We start from the raw sequence: 27,409 nt of genomic DNA, 5'->3' as shown, positions 1-27,409 counted from the left end.
TGTGCCATTAGGAGAGGCCCAGTTGTGGGTACACAGTCAAGTGAGTTCACAGTGACCAGGAACATGTGGTTCAGCATGGTTGGTGAAGCATCCAGGAACCAACCTACAACTAGATGAGTGATGATATCAAGAAGACCCTGACAGCCCAACTCCTGCCTGACAATTCTAAAAATGCATTCAAGATTTTCCTTTTCCTTTCTGTCTTTCAGATCGGAGGAGGCAAAGGTGCACCTTTCTTCCGTCATCCCAAATCTGGGTTCATCCGACACCAGCCCCCTCCATCATGCCACCTAAGTTCTATCCCAATGAAATCAAAGTCGTGTACCTGAGGTGCACTGCTGATGAGGTGGATGCCATGTTCGCCCTGGCCCCCAAGATCAGCCCCCTGGATCTGTCTCCAAAAAAAGTTGGTGATGACATTGCCAAGGCGACAGGTGACTGGAAGGGTCTGAGGATTCCAGTGAAGCTGACCATTCGGAACAGACAGGCCAAGATAGTGATACCTTCTGCCTCTGCCTTGATCATCAAAACCATAAAGGAGCCACCAAGAGACAGAAAGAAAAAGAAAAACATTAAACACCATGGAAACATCTCTTTTGATGAGATTGTCAACACTGCTCGGCAGATGCGGCACCAATCTTTAGCCAGAGAACTTTCTGGAACCATTAAGGAGATCCTGCCCAGTCTGTGGGGTGTAATGTTGGTGGCCGCCACCCTCATGACATCATAGATGGCATCAACCATGGTGCGGTGGAATGCCCGGCTAGTTAAGAAGCACAAGAGAAACAATTTCAATTTTAAAAAATCAGACAAGCAGGGCTGGGAAGATGGCTCAGTGGTAGAGCGCTTGCCTTGCATGCCTGAGGCCCTGGGTTTGATTCCTCAGCACCACATAAGCAAAGTATAAAAAAAATCAGACAACCAAAAAAACAAAAAAAGAATTTCCTCTTTTGATTATTCAAAATAATTGATGAGGCTGAGCAGGGTGGCTCATACCAGTAGTCCTAGCTACTCAGAAGGCTGAGATCTGAGGATTGAGGTTTAAATCCAGACCAGGCAGGAAAGCTGTGATGCTCTTACCTCCAATTAACCCCCAAAAAGCCAGAAGTGGAGCTGTTGCTCCAAGTGGTAGAGCACTAGCCTCGATCACAAAAGCTCAGGGACAGTACCCAGGCCCTGGGTTCAAGCCCCAGGACTAGCATCAAAGAAACAGGTCTTTTTAGACTGAGGAGCTACCAGGAAGGCACTGGGCTCTAGAACAGCATTTAGGTTTTAAAGGGGCCCTCAAGGGATACACTAATAGATGTAATTATTTGCCTTTGATATTGTCAGAGAAGGAAATAAAATTCAGTAACTTGTCAGAATCAATAGGTAGCTGAACCTACACAACTAGAAACTCAGTTTTGGAGGTCACCTTTTTACTATCCTTATCACAAACTGCAATGAAACAAGCCATATCAACGACCTCACGTTCCATATTTTTAAAATTGCAGGAAAAAAAATAACATCCATCCTAAATGGTTGCCATTATCTGATCTCTCCTGCTCCCATTCCCATCCTGGCCTTTTCCTTAGGCAATGCCATGCCACACTGTGAGGATTCTCACAAATATGGATAATATTCTCCCCAATTCATGTAATCAATCATTGCCCCAGGGAGCTAGGGATAGATAGTACAATCAAAGATCAAGGTGATATAGGTATGGTTCTAGTCAACAATCTCCATGCTCAATTACCTGGACACACTGGCGTTACCATGAAGGTTCACAGGCAACCTGCTCACAGAAGCCCTCCCTTCCCAGTTTCTCTGTGATTATACTTGTATGTATGCTCATCAGCAGAGAGTTAAGTCTTAACCTTGTGGTATTCTTCTTTTCTTCCAACTTATCTGGTATAACTAATGTTTTCTAGTACTTCTGAGCCAGAATAAGTTGAAGATGGCCTTGTTTCTGTCCACCCTCCCTTGCTTTTCATGTGGCGCAGAAACAAACTCTTAGGCATATACCTACCATCAACATTAGGTTGTGCTGTCTTATAGAGGTAAAATGGGTGTTTTGCTGTTCATCTTTGGACTGTAACAACAACATCTGGAAATGAACACAACGAACTAGACCTTTAAAAGCCCCCTATAAATCCTCTCATTCCCTGGCACTGCTGGTGTTTCAGAGCTACTTGCTATCAGGATTCTTAAGCTTCCATTTTATCATGCATCTCAATACTTGAACAGAAATGAACAGATAATGCTGAGAAAGAGGAACAGTGTGTCCATTCTGTGCTTGTTCCCTACAGGGGACATTCTGCTCCACCCGGCCTTTGCAGTCCCACCCCAGATTGGAAACTTTGTTTTCTTTCAGGCCGTCACCAGGTTGGCTCCTTGTGCCCCAAAGCAAGCTCCACCTACTGAAAGTGTCTTTCTGCTTAAAAGGCAAGAGTATTGGCCAGAAGGAGAGAGCCTGTGGACACAGCAAAGGATCCGGCACAGGCTCTTCCTTAGGGTCCTAACTGGGATGTAGGTAGAGTAGTCAGCTCACAGTCAAGTTAGGCATCATTTCGTGATTGTCCCCCTAGACGGGACATTCTGCTCCACGGAGCCCTTGCATTCCTGCCCTGGATTGGCAAATTTTGTTTCCTTCCAGGCCCTTGCCAGGTTGCCGACTCGTACAACTAAGAAAGCCCTACCTGCTGCGACTTTCTGTTTAGAAAACCAATAGCAGTCACCGGAAGGGGAGTCTGTGTGTGCAGGCAGGACATTTGCAACTGGGACAGCTTTGGTTCATCGCGTGGCCACCCGACGACTTTGCCAGACTTCCAGCAACGTGTGGCAAGTATGCCTCCAATCAGGGTCCCCAGGGGAGCCTACACGATGAAGATGATGGCTAGGCCTGAACAAGGCCCGGCCATGACTTCAGCCATTACCATACGGGAGCTCTATGAGACGGAAATTTTGGCTGAGCCCGAGCCAGGTGGAGCAGAGAGCCGGCACTTTCGAGAAGGAGCTCTGGCCTTCAAGGATTACATGAGGCTCATAGCTGACCTGGATGATGAAGGTGACCAGAACAGCTTAGATGTGGTGAACAAAGACGGTGGCACTGGCAGCTCCAGCACCTACGATAGCCTTTGCAAGTGCCAGGTGCCTCAACAGCCGCAAGCCCTGCAGGCCCCACAGGCTCCACAGGCTCCACAGGCCCCACAGGCCCCACAGGCCCCACAGGCCCCACAGGCTCTAGAGGCCTGGCAGGCCCTACAGGCTCCGCAGGCCCCACAGGCCCCACAGGCTCTAGAGCCCTGGCAGGCCCTACAGGCTCCGCAGGCCCCACAGGCCCCACAGGCTCTAGAGCCCTGGCAGGCCCTACAGGCTCCGCAGGCCCCACAGGCCCCACAGGCTCTAGAGCCCTGGCAGGCCCTACAGGCTCCGCAGGCCCCACAGGCTCTAGAGCCCTGGCAGGCCCCACAGGCCCCACAGGCTCTAGAGCCCTGGCAGGCCCCACAGGCCCCACAGGCTCTAGAGCCCTGGCAGGCCCTACAGGCTCCACAGGCTCTAAAGGCCCCACAGGCTCCCAAGGCTCTGAAGGCCCCGAAGCCAATGCACAAGGCCATGACGACTCTGAAGCCCCGGCGCAGGACTGAGCAGCACCGGCGCAGGCGACTACGCAAGTTCTCACCCTGGCAGCTGGAGGAAATGGAAAATGTTTTCCAAGAAATTCAGTATCCTGATGCCTCCACAAGGTCAGTGGTTTCTCTGGGTGGGGCCGGACCTCCGTTGCTTGGCTCATTTCCAGTGTCATTTTCCATCCTTTCACCTCTTTACTCCCAACCCAGTGGAGGTTTTGCCTTCCGAGGCACTGGGCCTGGGAAGAATGCCTTGGGATGCTAAATCAGTATGTGCGTGCAGGAATAGACTGGAAACACGTCTAACAAATGTCTAGCAGCCATTGCTTTTGGTTGCTTTTGCTTATGAGACCTGGCAAATCAAAGTATGGGTGGGGATTTGGGGGCAGTGGTTGGTTACTAATTTGGAAACACACTGTCATATCATTTGTTATTTATTTATATCTAGCTATCTATCTACATAACTATTTTTCCTGAACCAAGACTTGAACTCAGTGACTCATTCTCTTGCTTGGACTTTTTTACTCTCAGCTAATGCTCTACTACTTGAGCTACACTTCCTGCCCATATTTTTGCTGCTTAAATGGAGATGGAGTCTCTCATGCTTTTCTTCTGTAGCTGGCTTAGAGCTGTGACTCTTCAGGTCTTAGCTCCCTGAGTAGCTAGGATTACAAGCTTGAGCTAAAGGTGTCTGGCTGCTTTGCACTTATTTTACCCATTGTATGTTTGCCTTAATACTCTCTTGATTGTTTTGACATAGTACAATTAGTCTATTTTACTTGCATAATCTGTGTTGCTCCTGTGTGTGCTGCTGCTGTTGTTTGCACTTATTTTGTAGTAATGCTAAGCATAGTGTCACACACCTATAATTCCAGCACTGGGAAGTCTAAGACAGAAGTATATCAAGTATTAGAGCAGCCCAATCTACGTATCATGTTCCAGAACAGCCTGGAAAAGCCCACAAGTAACAATAAATAAATAATAAATAAATGGATAGACTATTGCTTTAACACCACCTGTCTTGATTTCTGAGGTCTAAAGCAATCTGTAGATTTGTGATGAGGTAGAGTCACTTGTAAAGCAGTATGGGTTCTGAGAGTTACAGAAAAGTATACTTGGGAGTTGTGAGGATGTACTGTAAGTATAAATTTATGCATATGACAAATTGTCCTTTCATCCATTATAGGGAGCTTGAGCATTTGTGTTTTTCTCTTCACAGGAGTCAGCTTGCCAGAATCATCTGTGTGACTGATGCCAGAGTGAAGGTCAGTAAACCTGAAACAAACATTTTGTAGTCAGTCGATCAAAACCCTGGTTCAGAACAAGGACAGATATATCCTAGATTGGTATGATTTTATTGTAGTTTTATTAGCAAATAGACGCTGAATCTTGGAAGGTTTCAGATAGAAAAAGGCATAAGCAAACTCCAGCTTCTCATTTTTTCCCAACTGAAGACCATATGATATCCTAATGAAAGAAAATGAAAAATAGAGGAAAGAAAGGTAGAAGGGAAGAGGAAGATGGCAATGGTGACAAATGGGATGTTGGCACCTTAGGTATAGGAGGAAGGGGATGGTGTCCTATCAAGAGCCATCAGGTTGTGACAGGGCTGTAGAATCTGGTGTGGGATGACAGGAGCTGCTACTCAGCCTCCTTTGCCCTCTGGCTCACCTCAGGCCCTGAAATAGGCCATGGCAGTAGCAAGCTCTATGTGTGTAAGTGGATCTGGCTACCTCCTAGTTGTATCACCTCCACCAAATCCTAGCACTACTTGGCTTCTTACTGCTCCTCGAACCAAGAGCAGGAGGACCAACAGAAACTAAATCACCATTGGCATTCACGGGGTTACCCAACTTCTCAAAGATGAACTAATATAATCAAATTACATAAATAAGAGTAAATATGTCATACATAATATTAATAAGGTAATAAAATGATTTAATTTTACATGCTCTCTTTTCTAACAGAGAACAGTGCGGGTCCTGTTCTTTTAAACATGAATAAGTGATTTTTTTTATAGGTGATCAGTATTTTTCCCTCACTGCCAATATTTGCACAGAAACTATTCTTGATATATGATGACTAGTGTTCAGGAACTTATCAAGAAGCATATAGAAGTTCTACATTGTTTGAGTGTATTAATTTAAACAAACATGTCTCAGAAGTCTGAAAATAAGCAGTGAAGACTGCATGTGGAAAGCATAGCTTGCTATTTCTTCTCACATTCTAAAGTGATAAAAAGTTAATAGGTGAACTTTAGGTTACAAAACTTCATATGTGATTTTTAAAGCATACTTCAAATACAAATGATTAAACTAAATTTGTGCCCACTGACATTACTTTGCACTTCATAGATGATTGTACAGCTCCTTTTTTGTTGTTGGTATCAAAACTTGAACTCAGGGCCTTGGTGCTGTCCCTGAGCTCTTCTGCTCACAGCTGGCATTCCACCTCTTTTGAGCCACGGTACCACTTCTGGTTTTCTGGTGATTAATTGGACATGAGAGTCTCACAGCCTTTTCTGCCCAGGCTGGGTTTGAACCATGATCCTCAGATCTCAGCCTCCTCAGTAAATAGGATTACAGGCTTGAGCCACCAGCCACAGCTGCCCAGCTCCTTTTTGAAGTTATCAATATATTGCCAAAATTCAATGTGAAGCTTATAGCATACCCAACCTTTATTAGAGAATTTCTCCACTTCTATTACTCAACTTAAGCCTTTTCCAGCACTTGGCACAAAGTAGGTGCTCACTATGTGTGACCTAAAGGAGAGGTGAGTTGATTCTTACAGGAGTTGGTGGCGATAGTGGTGGGGATAGACTCCGTGGCCCCACATATTCTAACCATGTGTCCCCAACACTGAGCTACCCTTGTACCCTGACAAAGGATCAAAGCAATGACAAAATAGATGCCCTGTGTAAGTTTAAATATCAGTGACCTATAAAATTGCATAGTATATTTTCTCCATTATTATATTCAGTGTCCAATGTAATGAACCAATGATTTTTCACTCTGATTTCAGGTTTGGTTTCAGAATAGGAGAGTCAAACATAGGAAGATTATGATGAGAATAATGAATAGATGTGTTGAGAGTGATGACAATGACGACTGAAACATTATCATCCCTATGGGGTTGGAGGAACCCTAGAGTGTCATCTTCAGGAACCAGAGACCGATCAGTTCTTCTGATTTCTACACCTGAGCCATCTATGCTAACCCTGCAATCATTTTATCCTTTTTACTCTCATTAGAAATAAAGAGGCATATCCTCAATATGTGTGTGTGTGTTCTTGTGTTAGGAGGATATGGTGTAAATTGTTTGGGGAATGCCATTTAAATGCAGTGATAAAGAGGTCTGCTTTGGTAGGTCACCCCCCTGAGTCACCATCAACAGGTCCTGCACAGCACAGAAGTTTCCCAAATGCCAATGCGCTTTACACTGACCCACACACTCTTCTGTGTCCACCATGACTCTATCCTAACCTCTAAACTGCCCTCTTTGGAGCACAGATGTGTTTCCACACAGGGCTGAGTTGTGTCCATGCTGTCAAATTCCTGCTAAGCCTGGATTCTGAGAGGAACTTCCTAAGAGGCTACCAACAGGGTTCATGGAATGAGGCAACTGAATCTAAGCTGCTCCAAATTCTGCTCCCTGCTGTCTCTTTTCAGGGAACACATAGGGGACTAAAACAGTTAAATATCATGAAATCAGGATGTTTGTGTTGGGGGTAAATTTTAATAGCACTTTCAGGTTGATGGTCAAGTAATTAGGAACTAGTGTATTACTTCCAGATAACAATTCCAGATAGTGGATGGGACTGGGCCCACTGGGGTTTGAACTCTGGTCTTTGTAATACACTCCCTTACCTTTTTCACTCAAGCTTGGTGCTATAACACTGGAGTCACTCCTCCATTCTGGCTTTATGCAATTTTAGATAAGAGTCTCATGAACCTTCTTGCATGGGCTGGCTCTGAGTTGGAATCTTCAGATCTCAGCCTCCTGAATACGATTATAGGCATTAACCACCAACACCCAGATAATAATTATTTTGTTATGCTAGATGTACATACCCTAGATCATTATTCCAACAGGTAGTACATGGTTTAAACTTCATTGATCTAAGTTTGAAGCTGAATATAAAATTCTAAGCATTTAGGACCAAAGCACGGGGAGTAAAGTATGTATGGTAACAATTCTTTCTTGGAGAATGCAAGAGTATTGTAACCAAGTGGAAGTGAAGAGAGGATAGTTTGAATAAAGAGAAAAATTAGTAAACATGGACAAAAGGAATTCGTCCCCTAGCTCAAAGGATAGAATTACTGCCTAGGATGAGCAAGGCCCTAAGATGAACCCTAGCTCCTCAAAAACTAAACATGAAAAGATTGCATACAATTCAAGAACTTGTTTGTTTTGAAATATTTTCAAAGTCACAAAAATACATTTACCTGTATTATATCAAGCTGCTTGTTAGTCAGGATAGATCAGGGAAGATAAGGCCTGGGAAACAGCAGCTAATAAATTAGAGACAATTACTACATTAATGAATTGATCGCTTTAAACACATAAGTACTGTTTTTTGTCTTAAGCCTTACATTCTCTCATAAGTTGCTACATTTAAAAAAGAACCAGAACAGCTCTCTCCCAGTTGACCTTGCCTGCATACTTACCTGATTACTATAAGACTGAAAAAAATACATTTACTCTGGGAAAAATGACTTTTCTGGGCACAAGAATATTTATTATGAAAAATATTTATCTCAAATATGTATGCCTGGCCGGGCGCTGGTGGCTCACACCTGTAATCCTAGCTACTAAAGAGGCTGAGATCTGAAGCTTTGTAGTTCAAAGCCAGCCCAGGCAGGAATGTCTGTGAGACTCCTATCTCCAATTAGCCATTCCAAAACTGGAAGTGGAGTTATGGCTCAAAGTGGTAGAGTACTATCCTTGAGTGCTCAGAGACAGTGCCCAGAACCTGAGTTTAAGCCCCAGGACCAACAACAACAACAATGAAGATGTACACCTGTCTTGAAAGGAATGTGTATCAGAATCCACCCTTGAACATCAGTGACTCAAGTTTGGAGAAAAGTCCCAACTACATCAATCATCCAAGTTTAGCAGGATAACCTTGAAGTCTATGAGCCCAATTGATAAAGCTTTGTAAAATCCAGGATGACGAGAATGTATCAGGTTTAACAACAAGCACTTACCCTAAGGTGAATTGGAGCCAAATCCCACTCTAGTTTTGTGGGGGGTTTTAATATTTTTTTAATTGTGAAAATACTGTACAGAGGGGTTACAATTACATGGGCAAGAGAATGAGTACATTTCTCATCAAGCATTGTAGCCTCCTCCTTTGTTTCCCCTTCTCATCCCTTCCCATCCTCCCCCTCTACTCAATCCTCCTCCCCCCACCACCAAAGTTGTAAAGTTCGTTTTCGGCATAACCACTTGAGTTGTTTTTTTTTTTGGGGGGGGGGGAGGGTCTGGTCATGGGGCCTGAACTCTGGGCCTGGGCAATGTCCCTCAGCTCTTCAGCTCAAGGCTAGCGCTCTACCACTTGAGCCACAGTGCCACTTCCGGCTTTTTTCTTTTTGTTTATGTGGTGCTGAGGAATTGAACCCAGGGCCTCATGCATGCAAGGCAAGCGCTCTACCACTGAGCCACCTTCCCAGCCCTTGTTTGTTTTTTAACCACAAATACTTGTGACATTAGGACACTCTTTACATCTGTTATCAGATGTGCCCACATCCATATCTGGGTGATATGTTATCTCGCTATCTTTGCTTTTATTTCCTAATAAACTTCCTTGGTCTATACCTTGATGTATCCTCAAATTCTTTTTTGTGATAACATCAGGAACTTGGTACCTAAGGGCCAAGCAGAGGCCTTCACCCTTTTGGTGACCTCTTCCCTGGCGTGTTACTGGTCACTAATGTAATAACATTTGGATTTTTCCCACAATGGTGGTGGAATTTCCACAAAGGACTACTTGCAACAGGGAACCGGTTAGGAATCCAAAGACAGAATCTATAGCTGCCAGACTGAATAGTCCAAAGCATGTATTAGAAATCCTGAGCCACCATACTGAGATGGTGGACAGGCACACAAAAAATACTCTATCTGTCCAAATGGAGAGAGAGGGATGGGCTATAGAGAACCATGAGGGTTTAAGAATATGGCTAAAGCCTGGGGATAATTCATATGTGCTTATATGCCTAATCTTTCCGTGTTTCAGGAAATGACATAAAGGAAGGTGTCAGTGCCTAGGAATGTTCAAGGCCCCAGCTCAATTTGCCACCTACAGGGGGAAACATTGTTGGGCATGGCACCAAGCAGGTAAGACATTCTGTGCTTCTCAGTGAGGACATTAGTAGAAAGCAACAAGGACAGAAGGACCCCAGCATCTGAGTCCTGATCCTGGGATGTTGTACATGACCTTGGGTGTTACTGGAAGAAGAGAGCAGCATGCTTCTGTGTAGTTGGAGGATCCTGATGCTGTCCCAGTGCTGTGGGTCATCCTGTACCATATACTCCCCTCTGTGCCTTTCTTCTCCCTTTCCCCTCATAGCTCAGACACAGCTCCTTGCCTCTTAATAGATAGTATTTGCCTTTATCCACCAGCACTACATACTTCACCTTCCATTTAGTGATCAGACTGACTAGGAAAACACACATAAAGAACACTGAAGGCCAGATGCTGGTGGCTCATGCCTGTAATCTTAGCCACTCAGAGGGCTGATATCTGAGTATCCCGGTTCAAACCCAGCCTTGGCAGGAAAGTCTATGAGACTCTTTTCGACTCTTTTCTTCAATTAACCAAAGGCAAACCTGAAGTAGAGCTATGGCTCAAGTAATAGAGTGCTAGCCTTGAGCAAAAGAGCTCAGGGACAGTGCTCAGGCCCTGAGTTCAAGCCCCAAAAATGACAAAAGTAAAAGAAATAGAAAAAATGATAAAGCCTATAGCTCTTTCATTCCCTTGCTTAGGACTTCAATGAGGGAAGCAGTAAGGGAAGGTAGACACACACAAAGAAAGCCCTAAAGAGCAATTCTTCTTTAGATGAGAGATGGCTAACCATCACCAAGACAACTTCTAATTTTCCAGAACTGTACTTGGACACCTGAATTGATGTCACATGTGGTTAACAATCTACAGTTACCCTAAGGGAAGGGAGTTTGAGGTTTCCACCAAAGTCACTCCCGCCATATGGATATGCCTTGTCCCTTCAGGTAGCCAGCTACCTAGTCAGGGAAGTGTCAGTAGCCATTCTTGTAACTCTCCCAAAGGGCCATTTCTTTTTCTAAGCCAGTCACTGTCCCAATCATATTATCAAACTCCTGAGCTAGCAGCTAGGAAGATAGAGGAAGACACATTCCCATGGAGGCACAATAACTACAGGAGTTCCTGATAGGAGTAGTTAGGGGTGTCTTGTTATTACTAAAGGTTGGTTGTCCTCCTCTGTTTTTTCCATCTGTTCAATGCATATGAGCAAGTTGGAAAGGAAGGGGCTTTGGGCACCTATTAAATACCAAGTAAGTTGTATTGGGTAAGTGGGTGTTTGACTTGGAGAAGAATCTACTCAGCAATGGAAGAGAAATGGCAACCAAGTCAGGCCACCGGCCCTACCAGTGACAAACAGCTATCATCAGCATTGACATGGGGCCTTGCTGAAGGACAAGAGCTTGCCTGTCAGTCCATAGAGACTTTAATGTAATGCCAGACTCTAGAAGTGGAAGGTGTTAATAGCATACTTCAAAAAAATCTGAAATGGGGGAGAATGGAAGGAAGGGGTGACACTAAGAAGCGTCATGCTCATGACTTCATAATCTGACATATAATTGTAATTCCTTTATACAACTACTTTTTTTTGGTCCATCCTGGGGCTTGAACTCTGGGCCTGGGCACTGCAGGCTAGTACTCTACCACTTTGAGCCACAGCTCTACTTCCAGTTTTCTAGTGGTCAATTGGAGATAAAAGTCTCATAGTCTTTCCTGCCTAGGCTGTCTTTGAACTGCGACCCTCAGATCTCAGCCTCCTAAGTAGTTAGTATTACAAGTGTGAACCACCAGCACTGCTCCCTTTGTACAACTGTTTCATAATAACAATAAAAAGAAAAGAAACTGAGAGACAAAGGACCCAGACGCTTTTGTTTTATAAATTAAAAATACCAAGTTTCCCTGGCTGCTGATAGTAAGTGAGGAAAAAAAGGGTCAGCGGAGAAAATGGTGACAAAGGGTTCCGAGACTTTGGCCTGTTCATGAGGTCTGGATTTGGCAACAGGAGCAGAAGAAGGCATATCAACCAGGTTCACAGAGAAGCTGTTACCCTAGGTTTCTACTTCACAGAGGGTGGAGATGTCCTCCCAAGGGCAAGTGTGATGTTCACCCAACTATGCTAATCATCTTGTCATTTCAGTGAGGAACTCTGACTTAAACCAAAGATAAGTCAGACAAGTAAGACCATGCACCTTTTTTGTTGTTGTTTTTAATGGGGAAAAAAGTTATAAGCTTATTTTTATCTGTTGTCAAAATTTTAAGATTTCTTTTTTAATTTTAGTTTCTTTTATTGTAAAGGTGATGTGCACAGGGGCTACAGTTACATAAGTAAGGTAATGAGTACATTTCTTGTTCAACAGTTTTACCCCCTCCCTATTTCCTCCCTCCTTCCCTCCTCTTCCCTGACTCCCCTCCCCTCCAAGTTGTAAAGTTTGTTTCCAACATAGCGTCTTGTGAGTATCACTGTTGCACTGGTTCACCCTTTGTCTTTGTGATCTCAGTTCCCTTCCCCAAATCAGAAAAACACATAAACAAAATCAAAAACAGTGACAACAGGGGATAGACCAAAGGGGGGTGGGGAATGAAAGAAAAAATAACTTCACACAGTACATTTTAAAAAAACAAAAACCTCTTGTTTCTATTTCTTGGAGCTCATTTTGATTAGCATCATTTTATGATGTCATATTGAAGTATGATGTCTGAAGCTAAATAAATTTTTGCAGTCATCCTGGTACCTAGGCTGTACACCCAGCTCCAAGGCCTAGAGGTGAGAAAAGCAGATGCCTGGTTCAATGGGATGAGCTAGGAGGGCTCTGCTTTAGAGAAATGCAGCAGTCATAGCCTTAGGAAAGCTTTGCAGATAGAGAATGCTCTGATTCTGCATTGATTAACTCCCTAAATCACCAGCCTCTGAGTAGCCTGTAAGCATACCCTATATGGAAGGTTAAGGCTTATCTTCCCTAGATGGAAAAGTTCTGCTGGTACCTAAGTATGTCCATTTAAGGTCTGGCATCTTGTCTTCATGGTAGGGGGAAACTATGGGGCCTATGTTTCTTTGGGTCTGATTTACTTCACTTAATACGATTTTTTCCATGTCTTTCCATTTCCTTATGATAGGGCAATGTCATTCTTTCTGATGGAAGCATAGAATTCCACTGTGTATGAAAGCTCCAGCCCAGAAGACTACATGGACACCAAGTCAACAAAGTTTATTGTCAGCAAGCTGACAATACTGTGCCTTTCAGGCTGGATGCAATATTTGTCTTTGTGCAAACAGGGTATGTTTATAGCACATAACCAGGGTAGGGTTTACTGATTGCAACAGATGTGGTTAAGTCTGAGCAGAAGGCATTCCATTGCTGCAACTGTAGGCTATCAGGTGTTGTGGTGGGGGTTAACAACTTCAGTCAGGTCTGGTCTGGTAACCTGATTTCAGGGAAAGGGCTGAGGACCTAAGATGGAGGTTGTTAAGTCAAAATGGAGGAGGACATACTAACATTCCCTCCTTTGTTGTTTAATAGGTATGGGTACAGGGCCCAGAACATGGGAGATGGTCGTTTCTTCTGAAACTACTTCCGGCTCAAAAGGGGCAAATTAATCAATATGGAGGAATAGAGACAGTTACCATCTGAGAAGCGTTTGGTTAACAGTCTGATTAGTAAGATCCTCATCCTCTCTGTGAGAATATTTTTCCCCAAATTTTTTATTGTGATTAAGTGGTTACATAATTTCCCAAATTTCACAGTATTGTGGAATAGTGATGCTCAGTTAAAGTCACAAACACATTCTAACTTTCCTGAAGTAAATTGTCTATCACGGTCTATAACATTTATGAGTTCTATGAGCTTTGCAATTCAGTATTTCTCCCACATTGGGTGATATGTACATTTCTTTTGTTTTGCATAGCATCAGCTGTTCCCTTTCCCACTTGTTCCCTCCCTCCCATCGCTGCCATTGAGTTGCTTAGTTCATTTTGGTCAATGTCCAGTGCAACTGATGGGTCCTGCTGTTATATGTTTTTCCCTGATTCCCTCTAGTTCTGTGTCGTCTTCCTGGTTCCCCTCCGGTGTGCACATATATACCATACATGTGATCAGCAGCATGGGGTTATTTAATAGTGATTTGACCAGATGAGTGAAAGTCCTTTGTTTCTTAAGTCCTGCTAATTTTGTCGTATCACCTAACATTTTGGACTTAACATCCGTTTGTCTCTTTGCTCTTGGCTTACCTCACTCAACATGATTTCTTCTAGCTCCATCCATTTCCCTGCAAATGCCATTATTTTGTCATTTCTAATGGCTGCATAATATTCCATTGTGTATAGATACCACGATTTTTGGATCCATTCATCTGTGGTGGGACATCTGGGTTGTTTCCATATCCTGGCTATTGTGAACAGTGCTGCAATAAACATGGAGGTGCATGTGTCCACAATTGTATACTGGTTCCTGTTGTTCAGGATAGATGCCTAGAAGTAGTATGACTGGGTCATAAGGGAGGTCAATATTTAGCTTTCTGAGGACCCTCCAGACTGCTTTCCAAAGTGGTTGTATAAGTGTACATTCCCACCAGCAGTGTAATAGGGTTCCTCTTTCTCCGCATCCTCTCTAGCACTTGTCGTCGGCTGATTTGTGAATGTGGGACATTCTGACTGGGGTAAGGTGGTATCTCAAGGTTGTCTTTATTTGCATTTCCTCACAACCAGGGATGGTGAACATTTCCTCATGTGTTTCTTTGCCATTTTTATCTCTTCTTCTGAGAAGTCTCTCTTTAGTGCCCTTGCCCATTTAGTAATTGGTTTGTTGGGTTTGAGAGGGATTAGTTTCTTGAGTTCCCTGTATATACTAGATATTAACCCCTTGTCTGATATATTGCTGGTAAATATTTTTTCCCAATTAGTTGGTTGTCTTTCTGGCTTGGTTGCTATAGCTTTAGCTGTGCAGAAGCTTTTTATTTTAAGGTAGTCCCATTTGTCAAGTCTCTCTCTAATTTATTGTGACCCTGGGACTCTGTTCAGGAAGTTCCTGCCTATGTCTATAAGTTCAAGTGTCTCTCCTACTCTGTCCTGCAGTAGTTTCAGAGATTCAGGTTTAATGTTAAGGTCTTTAATCCATTTTGAGTTGATTTTTAGCGCATGGTGATAGGCTGGGGTCCACTTTTAGTCTTCTGCATGTGGCCATCCAGTTTTCCCAGCACCAGTGATTGAAGAGGCTGTGTTTCTTCCATTATATGTCTTTGGCTCCTTTGTCAAATATAAGCTGACTGTAGGCATGTGGATTTATTTCTGGATCTTCTATTCCATTGGTCTTTGGATCTGTTTTTGTGCCAGTACCATGCTGTCTTTGTTATTATGGCTCTATAGTAGAGTTTGAAGTTCGGCAAGGATATCCCTCCCATGTTGTCTTTATTCCCTAGAATTGTTTTGGCTATTCTAGGTCTTTTGTTGTTCCATATGAACTTCTGGACTGTTTTCTGTATTTCAGAGATGTATGTCAGTGGGATTTTTATAGGAATTGCATTGAATTTGTATATTAATTTTGGCAGTATTGCCATTTTCACTATATTAAGTCTGCCTGTCCAAGAGCATGGGAGGTCTTTCCATTTCCTAGTGTCTTCTATAATTTCTTTCTTTAACTTGTTATAGTTTTCATTAGATAGTTCTTTTACATCTTTGGTTAGGTTAATTCTTAAATATTTTATTTTGGGGGAGGTTATTGTGAATGTGGTTGCTTCCTTTATTTCCCTCTCTGCTTGTACATTGTCAGTGTACAGGAAGGCGACTGATTTTTGTAGGTTGATTTTTGTATCCTGCTACTTTGCCAAAGTGATTTATGATTTCTAAGAGTTTGGGGATGGAGTTTTGGGGAGTATCATGTCATCTGCAAAAAGGGATAGTTTAACTTCTTTCCCTATGGGGATCCCTTTAATGTCTTTTTCTTGCCTTATTGCCCTGACTAAGGGTTCCAGGACTATATTGAAGAGGAGTGGAGACAGTGGGCATCCTTGCCTTGTTCTTGATTTTAGGAGAATTGGTTGTAGCTCTTCCCCATTAAGTATAATATTGACTATTGGTCTGTCGTAAATGGCTTTTATTGTTTTAAGAAATGTTCCTTCTATTCCTATTTTCTCCAGAGCTTTTAGCATGAATGAATGTTGAATTTTATCAGAGGCCTTTTCTGCATCTGTGGCGATAATCATGTGATTCTTGACCCTGGCTCTGTTGATGTGTTGGATTACATTTATTGACTTACGTATGTTAAACCATCCCTGTGTCTCTGGGATGAAGCCTACCTGGTCCTAGCGTATGATGTTTTAATGTGTTTCTGGATTCTGTTAGCTAGAATTTTGTTAAGGATCTTTGCATCTGTGTTCATCAAGGAAATTGGCCTGTAATTCTCTTTTTTGGTTGGGTCTTTGCCTGGTTTGGGGATGAGTGTGATATTGGCATTGTAGAATGAGATTGGGATAGGTCCCTCCTCTGTTTCTCTGAAGAGCTTGAGGAGTATGGGTATTAGTTCTTTTTTAAAGGTCTTATAGAATTCTGTTGTGAATCCATATAGTCCTTGGCTTTTCTTTGTTGGAAGACTTCTGATTGCTTCCTGTATCTCCTTGTAGGATACTGACTTATTTAATTGATTTACTTCTTCTTTGCTCAGTTTGGGTGACTTGTATTTCTCTAAAAATGCATCCGTTTCTGCCATGTTTTCTTTCTTTAGAGAGTATAACTTTTGATTGTTTGTGTTTTTGGGTCCGGTCGTGGGGCCTGAACTCTGGGCCTGGGTGCTGTCCCTCAGCTCTTCAGCTCAAGGCTAGAGCTCTACCACTTGAGCCACAGCACCACTTCTGGCTTTTTTCTTTTTGCTTATGTGGTGCTGAGGAATCGAACCCAGGGTTTCATGCATGCAAGGCAAGCACTCTACCACTGAGCCAACTTCCCAGCGAGAGTATAACTTTTGAAAGTAATCCGTTAAAATTGTTTGGATATCTTGGGTACGTCTTGTAATTTTTCCCGTGGCATCACTAATCTTGTTAATATGGGTTTACTCTCTTCTTGTTTTAATTAATCTTGCCAATGGTCCATCAATTTTATTTATTTTTTTCAAAGAACCAGCTTTTTGTTTTGTTAATTTTGGCTATGATTCTTCTATGCTCTATTTCATTAATCTCCGCTCTTAGTTTGGTTATCAGGCTCCGTCTAGTAACTTTAGGTTTCATTTTTTCATGTTTTCCTATCTGTTTTAATTGCAACATGAGATTATTTACTTGGTCTGTCTCTATTTTCTTGATGTGGGCACTGAGGGCAATAAATTTGCCCCTCGGGACTGCTTTTGCTGTGTCCCACAAGTTTCTTTGTGATGTGTTTTCATTATCATTGAGTTGTATGAATTTTTTAATTTCTTCTTTAATCTCTTCCATTACCTAGACATTGCTTAGAAGTGTGCTGTTCAATTTCCATGTATTTGAGTAATTTCTGCGGTATGCTTTGTTACTGAGAACTAGCTTGATTCCACCATGGTCAGATAGGATACAGGGGAATATGTCAATCCCCTTGTATTTGCTTAAGTTCCTTGCATGAACTATGATATGGTCTATTTTGGAGAAAATTCCATGAGCTGCTGAGAAGAATGTGTACTGTGTTGTTTTAGGGTGAAATACTCAGTAGATGTCAGTTAGTTCCACTTGAAGTATGGCTCACTTAATTAGGTAGCTTCTTTGCCAATCCTCTGGTTGGTAGACCTGTCCTTTGGTGAGAGTGGGGTATTAAAGTCTCTAGCATTATCATATTTGGATCTATTTTATTCTGTAAGTCTGAGAGTATTTGCTTAACATATTTGGGTGCACCAATGTTTGGGGAATATAAGTTGATGATGGTAATATCCTCCTCTTCGGTTGTTCCCTGTATTAATATGTAGTGTATGTCCTTGTCTTTTTGTATTGATTTTAATGAAAAGTTTATTTTGTCAGATATCAGGATTGCTACACCTGCTTTCTTATTGGGGGCATTTGATTGGTAGATCCTTTTCCAACCCTTCACTCTGAGTTTGTATGTTTGGTTGAGAGGTGGTTCTCCTGAAGGCAGCAGATGGATGGGTCATGTTTTCTGATCCAAACTGCAGTTCTTTTTCTTTTGATTGGTGAATTAAGACCATTAATATTAAGAGATAGTATACAGAGCTGAGTTGTAGTTCCTGTCATTCCCTGTTTTCCTAAGTTTTTCTTCTTTCCTTTCCTCCTGTGCTTGCTCAGACAGACTTCGATTAATGCCTGTCTGGGTGCAGGTCCTTGTTCCTGGTTGCTTTCTTCAGGTTGTGTTCCTCCTCTTAGTATTCTTTGTAATGCTGGCTTAATGTTTATGTATTCATTTAGTTTTTCTTTGTTTTTAAAATTTTTCAGTTCTCCATCAAATGTGAATGCTACCTTTGCCAGGTATATCAGTCTGGGTTGGCAGTTATTGGCTCTCAGGGCTCGTATGGTACTTTCTCAGGCCTTTCTTGCATTCAGTGTTTGTGTGGAGAGATCTGCAGTGATTCTAATTTTTTCCCGTTGTAGTATAGCTCTTTCTTCATTTTTGCTGCATGCAGGATTGTTTCCTTATTATTCAGATCCATCATTTTTACTATAATGTGTCTAGAAGTGTTTCTCCTGGGATCTTGCTTGTTAGGTGTTCTATATGCTTCTGTTATATAGGTAAGATGTTCATTTTTGAGATGAGGAAAATTTTCACTGATTATCTTGTTGAATAGGTGTTGCATTTCCTTGCTTTGATATTCCTCACCTTCGTCCACTCCAATTATACGAAGGTTAAATTTCTTGGCACTATCCGTTTGCTCTTGATTTTCCCATTGGCATAATTTAAGTGATTTTTCCATATCTGTCATTTTTTGGTCCAGTTGGTATATTCTGTCTTCTGTATCTGACACTCTACATTCCATTTCGTTCACTCTTTTAACTATGGCTTCCATTGTGGTTTGCATGGAGGAAATGGACTCATTTATGGATTCGATGTTGGTTCTCAGAGTACTAATCTCACCCCTTATTGAGGTGTGTATTGCCTCTATTTTTGCACTAATCTCACTTCTTATTGAGGTGTGTACTGCCTCTATTTTTGCATGCATCTCCTGTTTGATATCCTGTATCTCTTTCAATATTTCGACCTTGTGTTCTTTCAATTTCTGGTCTATTTCTTGCTTTATTTTTTTTCTTTTTTTTTAATTGTGAAAATACTGTACAGAGGGGTTACAATTACAGGAGCAAGATAATGAGTACATTTCTTTTTTTGGGGGGGGGTCCGGTCATGGGCCTGAACTCTGGGCCTGGGTGCTGTCCCTCAGCTCTTCAGCTCAAGACTAGCACTCTACCACTTGAGCCATAGAGCCACTTCTGGCTTTTTTTTCTGGTTATGTGGTGCTGAGGAATTGAACCCAGGGCCTCATGCATGCAAGGCAAGCGTTCTACCACTGAGCCACCTTCCCAGCCCCAATGAGTACATTTCTTATCAAGCATTGTAGCCTCCTCCTTTGTTTCCCCTTCCCATCCTTTCCCTTCCTCCCCCTGCCCCCCAGTCCTCTTCCCCCCCCTCCAAAGTTGTAAAGTTCATTTTCGACATCGCGACTTGTACATCTCTCACTTTATTTCTTGAGTCCTTGCCTCCAGCATCTCTTGGATGTAGCTTTTGTCTTCCATTCCTTCTTTGCTCCCACTGGAGCTCTCCCCTGCGTGGCTGCTAGCTATTGGGGATAACTTGCTATCCTGGGTGTTGATAAACCTTGTAATTTTTCTCTTTGATTTTCACATGGGGATTCAGAGATTATTGGAGACTAATCTGAAATTTTGTTTTGGTCAATAGGTGTCTTTGCTTGGTTGCTGTTTCTGTGCTGGTAGAGAGAGTCCATACATGATCTGGGTTCTGTTGGGGGCCGACCTACAGCTGCTGGTCTGACCCACATAGGGTTCTCGGCTCTCTGCTGTAGATCACTGGCAGTTCCTGCTTTAGAAGTGTTGAGCAGCCTAGACTGCTCCTGTTTGCTCCTACAGGTGTTCTTGGAGAGATCAGATGTGCTGGATGCACTCTCCCAGATGCTGGAGTCTGCTATGGGCTCCTGATTTTTTTTGGCAGGTTGTGGGCTTGAACTCTGGGCTAGGGGGCTGTCCCTTAGCTCTTCAGCTCAAGGCTGGCACCCTAGCACTTGAGTCACAGCACCACTTCTGGCCCTTTCTGCTTATGTGGTGCTGAGGAATCAGATCCAGGGCCTCATGCACCCAAGACAAGCACTCTACTGCTGAGCCACCTTACCAGCCTGAGCTCCTGACTATTATCAGGTGCTGGCAGCCTGTGTTGTCCAATTCCCAGCCTAGAATATATGGGTCGGGTTCTGGTGGGGTTTGGGTTTCTCTTGTCCTGAACCCCCGGGTCTTTTGCTGTCACAGGTGTGATTCCCAGGGGGTGCATATTCCTGTTCCCCCCCCTCTGCTGAGGCATATGCTCAACTTCTGACTTCAGTTGGGAGGAGTTGATTGTGTTGCTCAGGCACCGGATCCCCAGGCCTGGTCCCAGCCCCCAGCCTGGGGCACACCAGTTGGACCTGTGCTGCTGTGTATCCAACCTAGGTTACGCAGCCTGGACTACACAGTTCAAATTTCTTCCACTGTTGGGTGTTTTGACCCAAGAGCACTGTTCCTGGCTTGGGCATTTAAGCTCCCTTTAAGGGGCACTACTGCTCTAGTCTGGCCAGCTGGGTGTGGTCCACGGGCTGGTGGAGCTCTCGAACAGTTCCCAGTTTTAGTGGGTCCTGGGGTCCACGTGTTGGGGTAGGGTGTCTGGGTCAGGGTCTGGGGATTCTCACCAGCTGTGGTCTCCCTTGAGGGATACACTGTCCACTGTGGGGTACTCACCCCACACTCATCTCAATGTTGTTTTGATTTCCAATTCTTTTATGACTAGACAAGTTGAACATTTTTTCATGTGTCTATTGGCCATCCTTCTTTCCTCTTCAGAGAAGTTGCTCTTTAAGTCTTTAGCCCACTTATTTATCAGGAAGTTGTTTCTTTGAAGATTTCTTGTTGGGGGATTTCGTTTTTTGAATTCAAGTATATTTTAGATATGAGACCCTTGTCCGTTGTATGGCTAATGAAAATCTTCTCCCAATCCGTAGGCTTTCTATTGATTTTGCTAGCTATGTCCTTTGCCATGCAGAAACTCTGTAGTTTAATGGAACCCCATTTATGTAGATGTTATTTTATTTGTTGTGTTTCTGGATCTTTTTTAAAGAAATTTCAACATGTTCCAAGGAGATCTAGTGTATCCCCTATCCCTTCCTGTGATATTTTCAGGGTATCTGCTCTTACCTCAAGGTCTTTGATTCATTTGGAGTTGATTCTGGTGCAGGGTGATATAAAAGGATCTAACTCCAGTTTTCTACAAGTGGATAGCCAATTCTGCCAGCAGCACTTGTTGAAGAAGCTGTCTTTCATCCCTCCTATGTTTTAGGCTTCTTTATCAAAGATTGGTGGCCATAAGTCTGTGAGATCATTTCAGAGTCTTCAATTCTATTCCATTAGTCCTGAGGCCTGTTCATGTGTCAATACCAAGCTGTTTTTATAACTATGGCTGTATAACAGAGTTTGGTATTGATATTCCTACAGCACTTTTTCCTGATCAGGATTATTTTTGCTATTTGGTGTTTTTTATTATTCCATATGAATTTTTAGATTGCTTCTTCTATTTCATTAAAGAATGCTGTTGAGGATTCAGGGGAAGATGGTGCTGAAACAATAGTGAAACGCCCTGACTCTCCCTAACCGAACAAGATTTGGTGTGCTAACACTCAGTTCTTCCAAGAGATTAACAACAAATAAATGAATAAGCAGAGAATCACAGGAACTGAAAAAAACTCATAATTTACACAGGTAAGAATGGAAAATCACGAAGGCCTCTCCCGCATCCCGCATCTAACAGCACTTATCAGCGGCTAAAGTGGCCCATGGCTGCTAAGACTCCAGGAGAACCAGTGGACTGCAGAATCTAGACGCAGAAAACTCCCACAGCCTGAACCAGGACATCGCAGACAGAGACAGAGACCAGAAACAAGACACTGCCACATCCAGACCTGGAGAACTCCCCCAGGCCACCCAACAGCCCACAACCACCACAGCTATGCTATGAGAGCAACCCTACAGCGGCCTGACACACTAAACTGGTGAGCCGCAGCGCACAGATACAGAGATCTGCCACAGGACCACCCGTCAGTCCACAATCAGTTCTAGAATCAGTGATGACCCCCCTCTCCTCATGGGAGACTAGCGCTGGCAGTGACCCAAGGGGCTTGACCCGCTCTCCCTCCCACCCAAGAACGAACACCACACTTGAAGAAGACAAGGAGGCCAGATCTCTTCCTCACTCCCCTCCGCCCCACCTGTTAGCATCCAGTGTGAGGCCACAGGTTTTCATACTTAACATGCGCAAGGACCCTGTGTCCTCCACAGCCCTATCAGAAGAGGCCAGTCTGAGAACAAAAGTCCACACACTTGCGGGGACCCGCCCTTTGATCCCAGACTGAGTCCACCTCCCAGCCTTCCATAACAGACTGGTCTGAACCCACAGCTACGGGCAGAGGGCTCTCCTGCCAGGAACCATGAAATACACGTACATGCCGGCCACTGGCAGAGCATTCCCCAACCAGAGCCGCTAAGCAAGTGCACACAAATTGCCTGGGCACCGGCCCCTGTTGGAAAATGTAGGCACCTGAATCATTTGCAAATCAGCCCCTGTTGAGAGCCAGGAATCACGGGTACATGCCAGTCACTGACAAAGCACTCCCCTGTTGGGAGCTGTGAAATGTGTGCATGCACTGGCCCCTGTTGGGAGCCGCAAAACGCATGCACCCATGCACAAGATGGGGCAGGTCAAGTGCCCGCCACTTGTGGAGAGAGAACCAATCTGGAGTCAAAGCACAAAAAAAATACTGTGCACCCGTGGGGATCCTAACTCTTCCTGAAGCCAACGCCTATCCTGGGAGCCTGAATCTAATTTTCCCATCCTCCCCCCCCCCACCGCCACTGCAGATTGGACTCTGCTCCTTTCAGCTAGCCTGGCTGTCCTGGGGACCCCGTGTGGGTTAGCCTACCAAGTGTAAAGTATCCTGGGACAAATGAAGACTGCCACCTCAGGCCATGGCCTTGACAATCCCTAAACCCAAATGCATAAATCACAGTGAAAGATTACGAGATTCACGAGCAATCAAGATGGCAAACCAAATTCAAAAGCCAATAGCAATCCAGGAAAAAACTCCAGTGACAGTGAAGAAGAAACAGAGGGCAAAAGAACCATTAAAAAAAAACGATGACAGATTGACCAATGAAATAAAAGGGGAGACACAAAAGCAGTTTCAAGAACACAAAGAACAAATGGCAAAGAAATTCCAAGACTTCAAAAAAAGATGCAGACAAAAATAGATGTGGTGGGCTGGGAAGGTGGCTTAGTGGTAGAGTGCTTGCCTCGCATGCATGAAACCCTGTTCCTCAGCACCACATAAGCAGAAAAAGCCAGAAGTGGCACTGTGGCCCAAGTGGTAGAATGCTAGCCTTGAGCTGAAGAGCTGAAGGGCAGCGCCCAGGCCCAGAGTTCAAACCCCACAACTAACCAAAAAAAAAAAAAAAGATGTGGCATACACTTTATTAAAGGATGAAATCAGGGGCTTGAAAGGTGGCTCAGTGGTAGAGTGCTAGCCTTGAGCTGAAGAGCTGAGGGATGGCACCCAGGCCTAGAGTTCAGGCCCCGGGACTGAAAAAAAAAAGATGAAATCAACACTTTGAGAATTGGTATTGGAAGCATAAGTGTATCAATTTCCACAATGCAAACCACAGTGGAAGCCATAAGGAACAGAATGAGTGATATGGAAATAGTATAGCAGGAGTCGAGGATAAAACAGAGAAGCTGGAACAGAAAGTCAAAGGTATGGAAAAAACACCCAGAAATTACCAAAGGAAAATCAAATAATTGACAGACTCAGCCAAGAAATCAAATCTATGTATAATTGAGATCAATGAGGGGGAAGAATTTCAAAGTGGAGACATGGAAAACCAGTTTTCAGTAAGATAAGTAGAGAAAACTCCCCCCCCCATCTCAAGAGAGAAAAATCTCACCCACCTAACAGAAGCATATAGAACATGTAGTAGACAGGATCCTAGAAGAAACCGTTTTAGACACATTATAGTAAAAACAGTAGACTTGAATATCAAGGAATTTATTTTAAATGCTGCAAAAACAAAGAAGGAGCTAAATTACAATGGAACCTCAACACAAGAAAAGCCTGGTATGTTATTATCAAAGCTCTGAAGATCAGCAATTGTCAACCCAAACTGGTGTACCAAGTGAAGCTACCATTTACATTTGACAGTGAAACTAAAACCTTCCATGACAAACAAATACTAAAGGAATTGATGAATACTAAACCAGCACTACAAAGAATACTAAAGGGAGGAACACAATCTGAAGAAAACAAAATCAAGGAAACAGATCAGACAAAAATCCCTACATTTAGTAAGCACAGGAAGAGGAAAGAAGCAAAATACAGGAAAACGAGAAAAAGGCAGGAAACACAACACATCTCTTTATAATTACCCTACATATTAATGAACTCATTTCCCCAATCAAAAAAAAAGGAGCAGCAGATCCATCCATTTACTATCTCCAAGAGATACATCCCATAGCCAAAGATAAAAACAAAGTCTATATAAAGGGATGGAAAAAAATTTCCATGCAAATTATCCTGCAAGAAGGCAGGAGTAGCCATATTAATATCTCATAAAAATAGACATCTCATTAAAATCAGTACAAAAAGACAAAGAAGGTCATTGCATATTAACGAAGGGAATGATATATGAACAGAAAATCACACTGGTCAGTATCTATGCACCAACCAATAAAACACATAAATACATTACACAAATATTCTCATACTTACAAGATAGAACCAAACACAATAATACTGGGAGATTTTAACTCTCCACTCTCACCAAAGGACAGGTTACCCAAACAAAAGATAAGCAAAGAAGCCTCTGAACTAAATGATACCATAACCCAAATGGATTTAACAGACATATACAGAGTTTTCCACCCAACAATGACCCAATACATATTCTTCTCAGGAGCCCACAGAACATTCTCCAAAATAGATCATATCATAGTTCACACAAAGAATTAAGCAAATACAAGAGGACTGGCATAATCCCTTGTATCCCATCTGACCACAGTAGAATCAAACTGATTCATAACAGCAAATCATAGTGTAGAAATTACTCAAAAACGAGGAGGCAACAATGCTTGATAAGAAATGTACTTATTACCTTGCTCATGTAATTGTAACCCTTCTGTACAGTATTTTCACAATAAAAAACATATAACAAAAGAAATTACTCAAATACATGGAGGCTGAACAGCACACTACTGAATAACACCTGGGTCACAGAAGAAATTGAGGAAGAAATTAGAAAGTTCTTATAATTCACTAAAAATGAAAACACATTACAAAAGAACCTCGGATACAGCAAAAGCAGTGCTGAGGCAAAAGTTCATAGCCTTAAGTGCACACATAAAACAGAAACAGCTCAAGAAAATAACCTCATGATGCAATTAAACTTCTAGAAGAGCAAGAAAAAAATCAAATATAAAGCTACTAGACAGAGATAGCAAAGATTACAGCAGAAATCAATGAGATAGACATTTTTAAAACTATGCATAAAATTGATGAAACAAAAGGCAGGGTTTTTTTTAAATAAATAAAATTGACAGACCACTTGCAAGATTAATGAAGAAAAGAAGAGAGGAGAGTCAAATCAATAAGATCAGAGACACCACAGGAAACATTACAACCAACATCCAAGAAATCCAAACGATTATAAAGGACTACTTTCAAAACTTATACTCACTAACAGAAATGGATGAATTTCTAGAATCTGCTTAAATTGAACCAAGAAGGTATAAACCAACTAAATAAACCAATAACATATAACGAGATAGAGGAAGTAATCAGAAGTCTTCCAACAAGGAAATGCCGGGGCCTAGATGGATTTACCATAGAATTGTCTAAGACTTTTAAAAAGGAATTAATAGGGCTGGGAAGGTGGCTCAGTGGTAGAGCGCTTGCCTTGCATGCCTGAGGCCCTTGGTTTGATTCTTCAGCACCACATAAGCAAAAAGAAAAAAGCCGGAAGTGGTGCTGTGGCTCAAGTGGTAGAGCACTAGCCTTGAGCTGAAGAGCTGAGGGACAGCGCCCAGGCCCAGAGTTCAGGCCCCATGAACGGACCCAAAAAAAAAGAAAGAAAAGAAGAAAAGGAACTAATACCAATACTCCTCAAACAATCCTAAACTCATTCTGTAAAACCAGTATCAAACTCATCCCCAAACCAGGTAAGGATCCAACAAAAAAAAAAAGAAAACTACAGACCAATTTCTCTGATGAACACAGATGCAAAGCTCCTCAATAAAATATTAGCCAACAGAATCAAACAAATTTTAAAAATAACACATTATGACTATCCCACAGATGCAAGGCTGGTTTAACATACACAAATCAATAAATGTAATCCAACACATCAACAGAGCCAAGATAAATAACCACATCATCATCTCAATAGATGCAGAAAATACCTTCAACAAAATACAACACCCATTCATGTTAATAGCTTTAGAGAAACTAGGAGTAGAAGGAACATTTCTTAAAACAATAAAAACCAAATAGGACAGACCAACAGCCAATATCATATTAAATGAAAAAAAAGCTAAAACCATTTCCCCTAAACTCAGGAACAAGGCAAGGGTTCCCACTCCTCTCCTCTTCAATATAGTTCTGGAATCCTTAGCAATAAAGCAAGAATATGACACTAAAGGGATCCACATAGGGAAAGAAGGAATTAAACTATCCCTATTTGCAGATGCCATGATCTTATACCTGAAGGACTCAAAAAACTCCACTCCCAAATTCCTATAACTAACTAACCACTTCGGCAATGTAGCAGGATAAAAAAATCAACCCACAAAAATCAGTAGCCTTTCTGTATGCCAACAATGTACAAGCCAAAGGGGAAATCATTAAAACAATCCCATTTGCAATAGCCTCAAAAAAATCTAGGAATTAACCTGACCAAATACTTACAAGATCTATTTAATGAAAACTATAAAAAAATGTAAAGAAAGAAATCAAAGAGGACACCAGGAAATGGAAAGACTTTTTATGTTCATGGATAGGTAGAATCAATGTTGTGAAAATGGACATACTGACAAAAATGATATACACATTCAATGAAATTCCCATCAAAATCCCAATAACATTCTTTTTCTTTTTCTTTTTCTTCTTTTTTGTCAGTTGTGGGACTTGAACTCTGAGCCTGGGCGCTGACCCTCAGCTCTTCAGCTCAAGGCGAGCACTCTACCACTTGAGCCACAGCGCCACTTCCAGTTTTTTTAGTAGATTTTTTTTCTTTTGTTGGTTGTGGGGCTTGAGCTCTGGGCCTGGGCATTGACCCTCAG

At 42.6% G+C, this 27,409-nt stretch overlaps 1 protein-coding gene and 1 pseudogene across 1 annotated transcript in view; both read left to right on the top strand.

Annotated features, from left to right (window-relative positions):
• Positions 1–268: 268 nt before the first annotated feature.
• On the top strand, positions 269–780 carry LOC105988240 (annotated as a pseudogene).
• A 2,082-nt stretch (positions 781–2,862) lies between these two features.
• LOC105988206 (bromodomain-containing protein DDB_G0280777-like) overlaps positions 2,863–27,409 on the top strand; it is a 55,314-nt gene continuing 30,767 nt past the window's right edge. The window contains exons 1-3 of the mRNA XM_013019750.1: positions 2,863–3,725; positions 4,828–4,873; positions 23,100–23,196. Of these exons, the coding sequence (XP_012875204.1) occupies positions 2,863–3,725; positions 4,828–4,873; positions 23,100–23,196 (1,006 nt within the window). The remainder of the gene's footprint in view (positions 3,726–4,827; positions 4,874–23,099; positions 23,197–27,409) is intronic.

The sequence above is a fragment of the Dipodomys ordii genome, unplaced genomic scaffold (assembly GCF_000151885.1).
Source record: "Dipodomys ordii isolate 6190 unplaced genomic scaffold, Dord_2.0 Scaffold47, whole genome shotgun sequence".
In the NCBI taxonomy this organism is placed as follows: domain Eukaryota; kingdom Metazoa; phylum Chordata; class Mammalia; order Rodentia; family Heteromyidae; genus Dipodomys; species Dipodomys ordii.
Note: the sequence above shows the minus strand (reverse complement) of the source record. Positions and strands in the feature narration are given on the sequence as shown.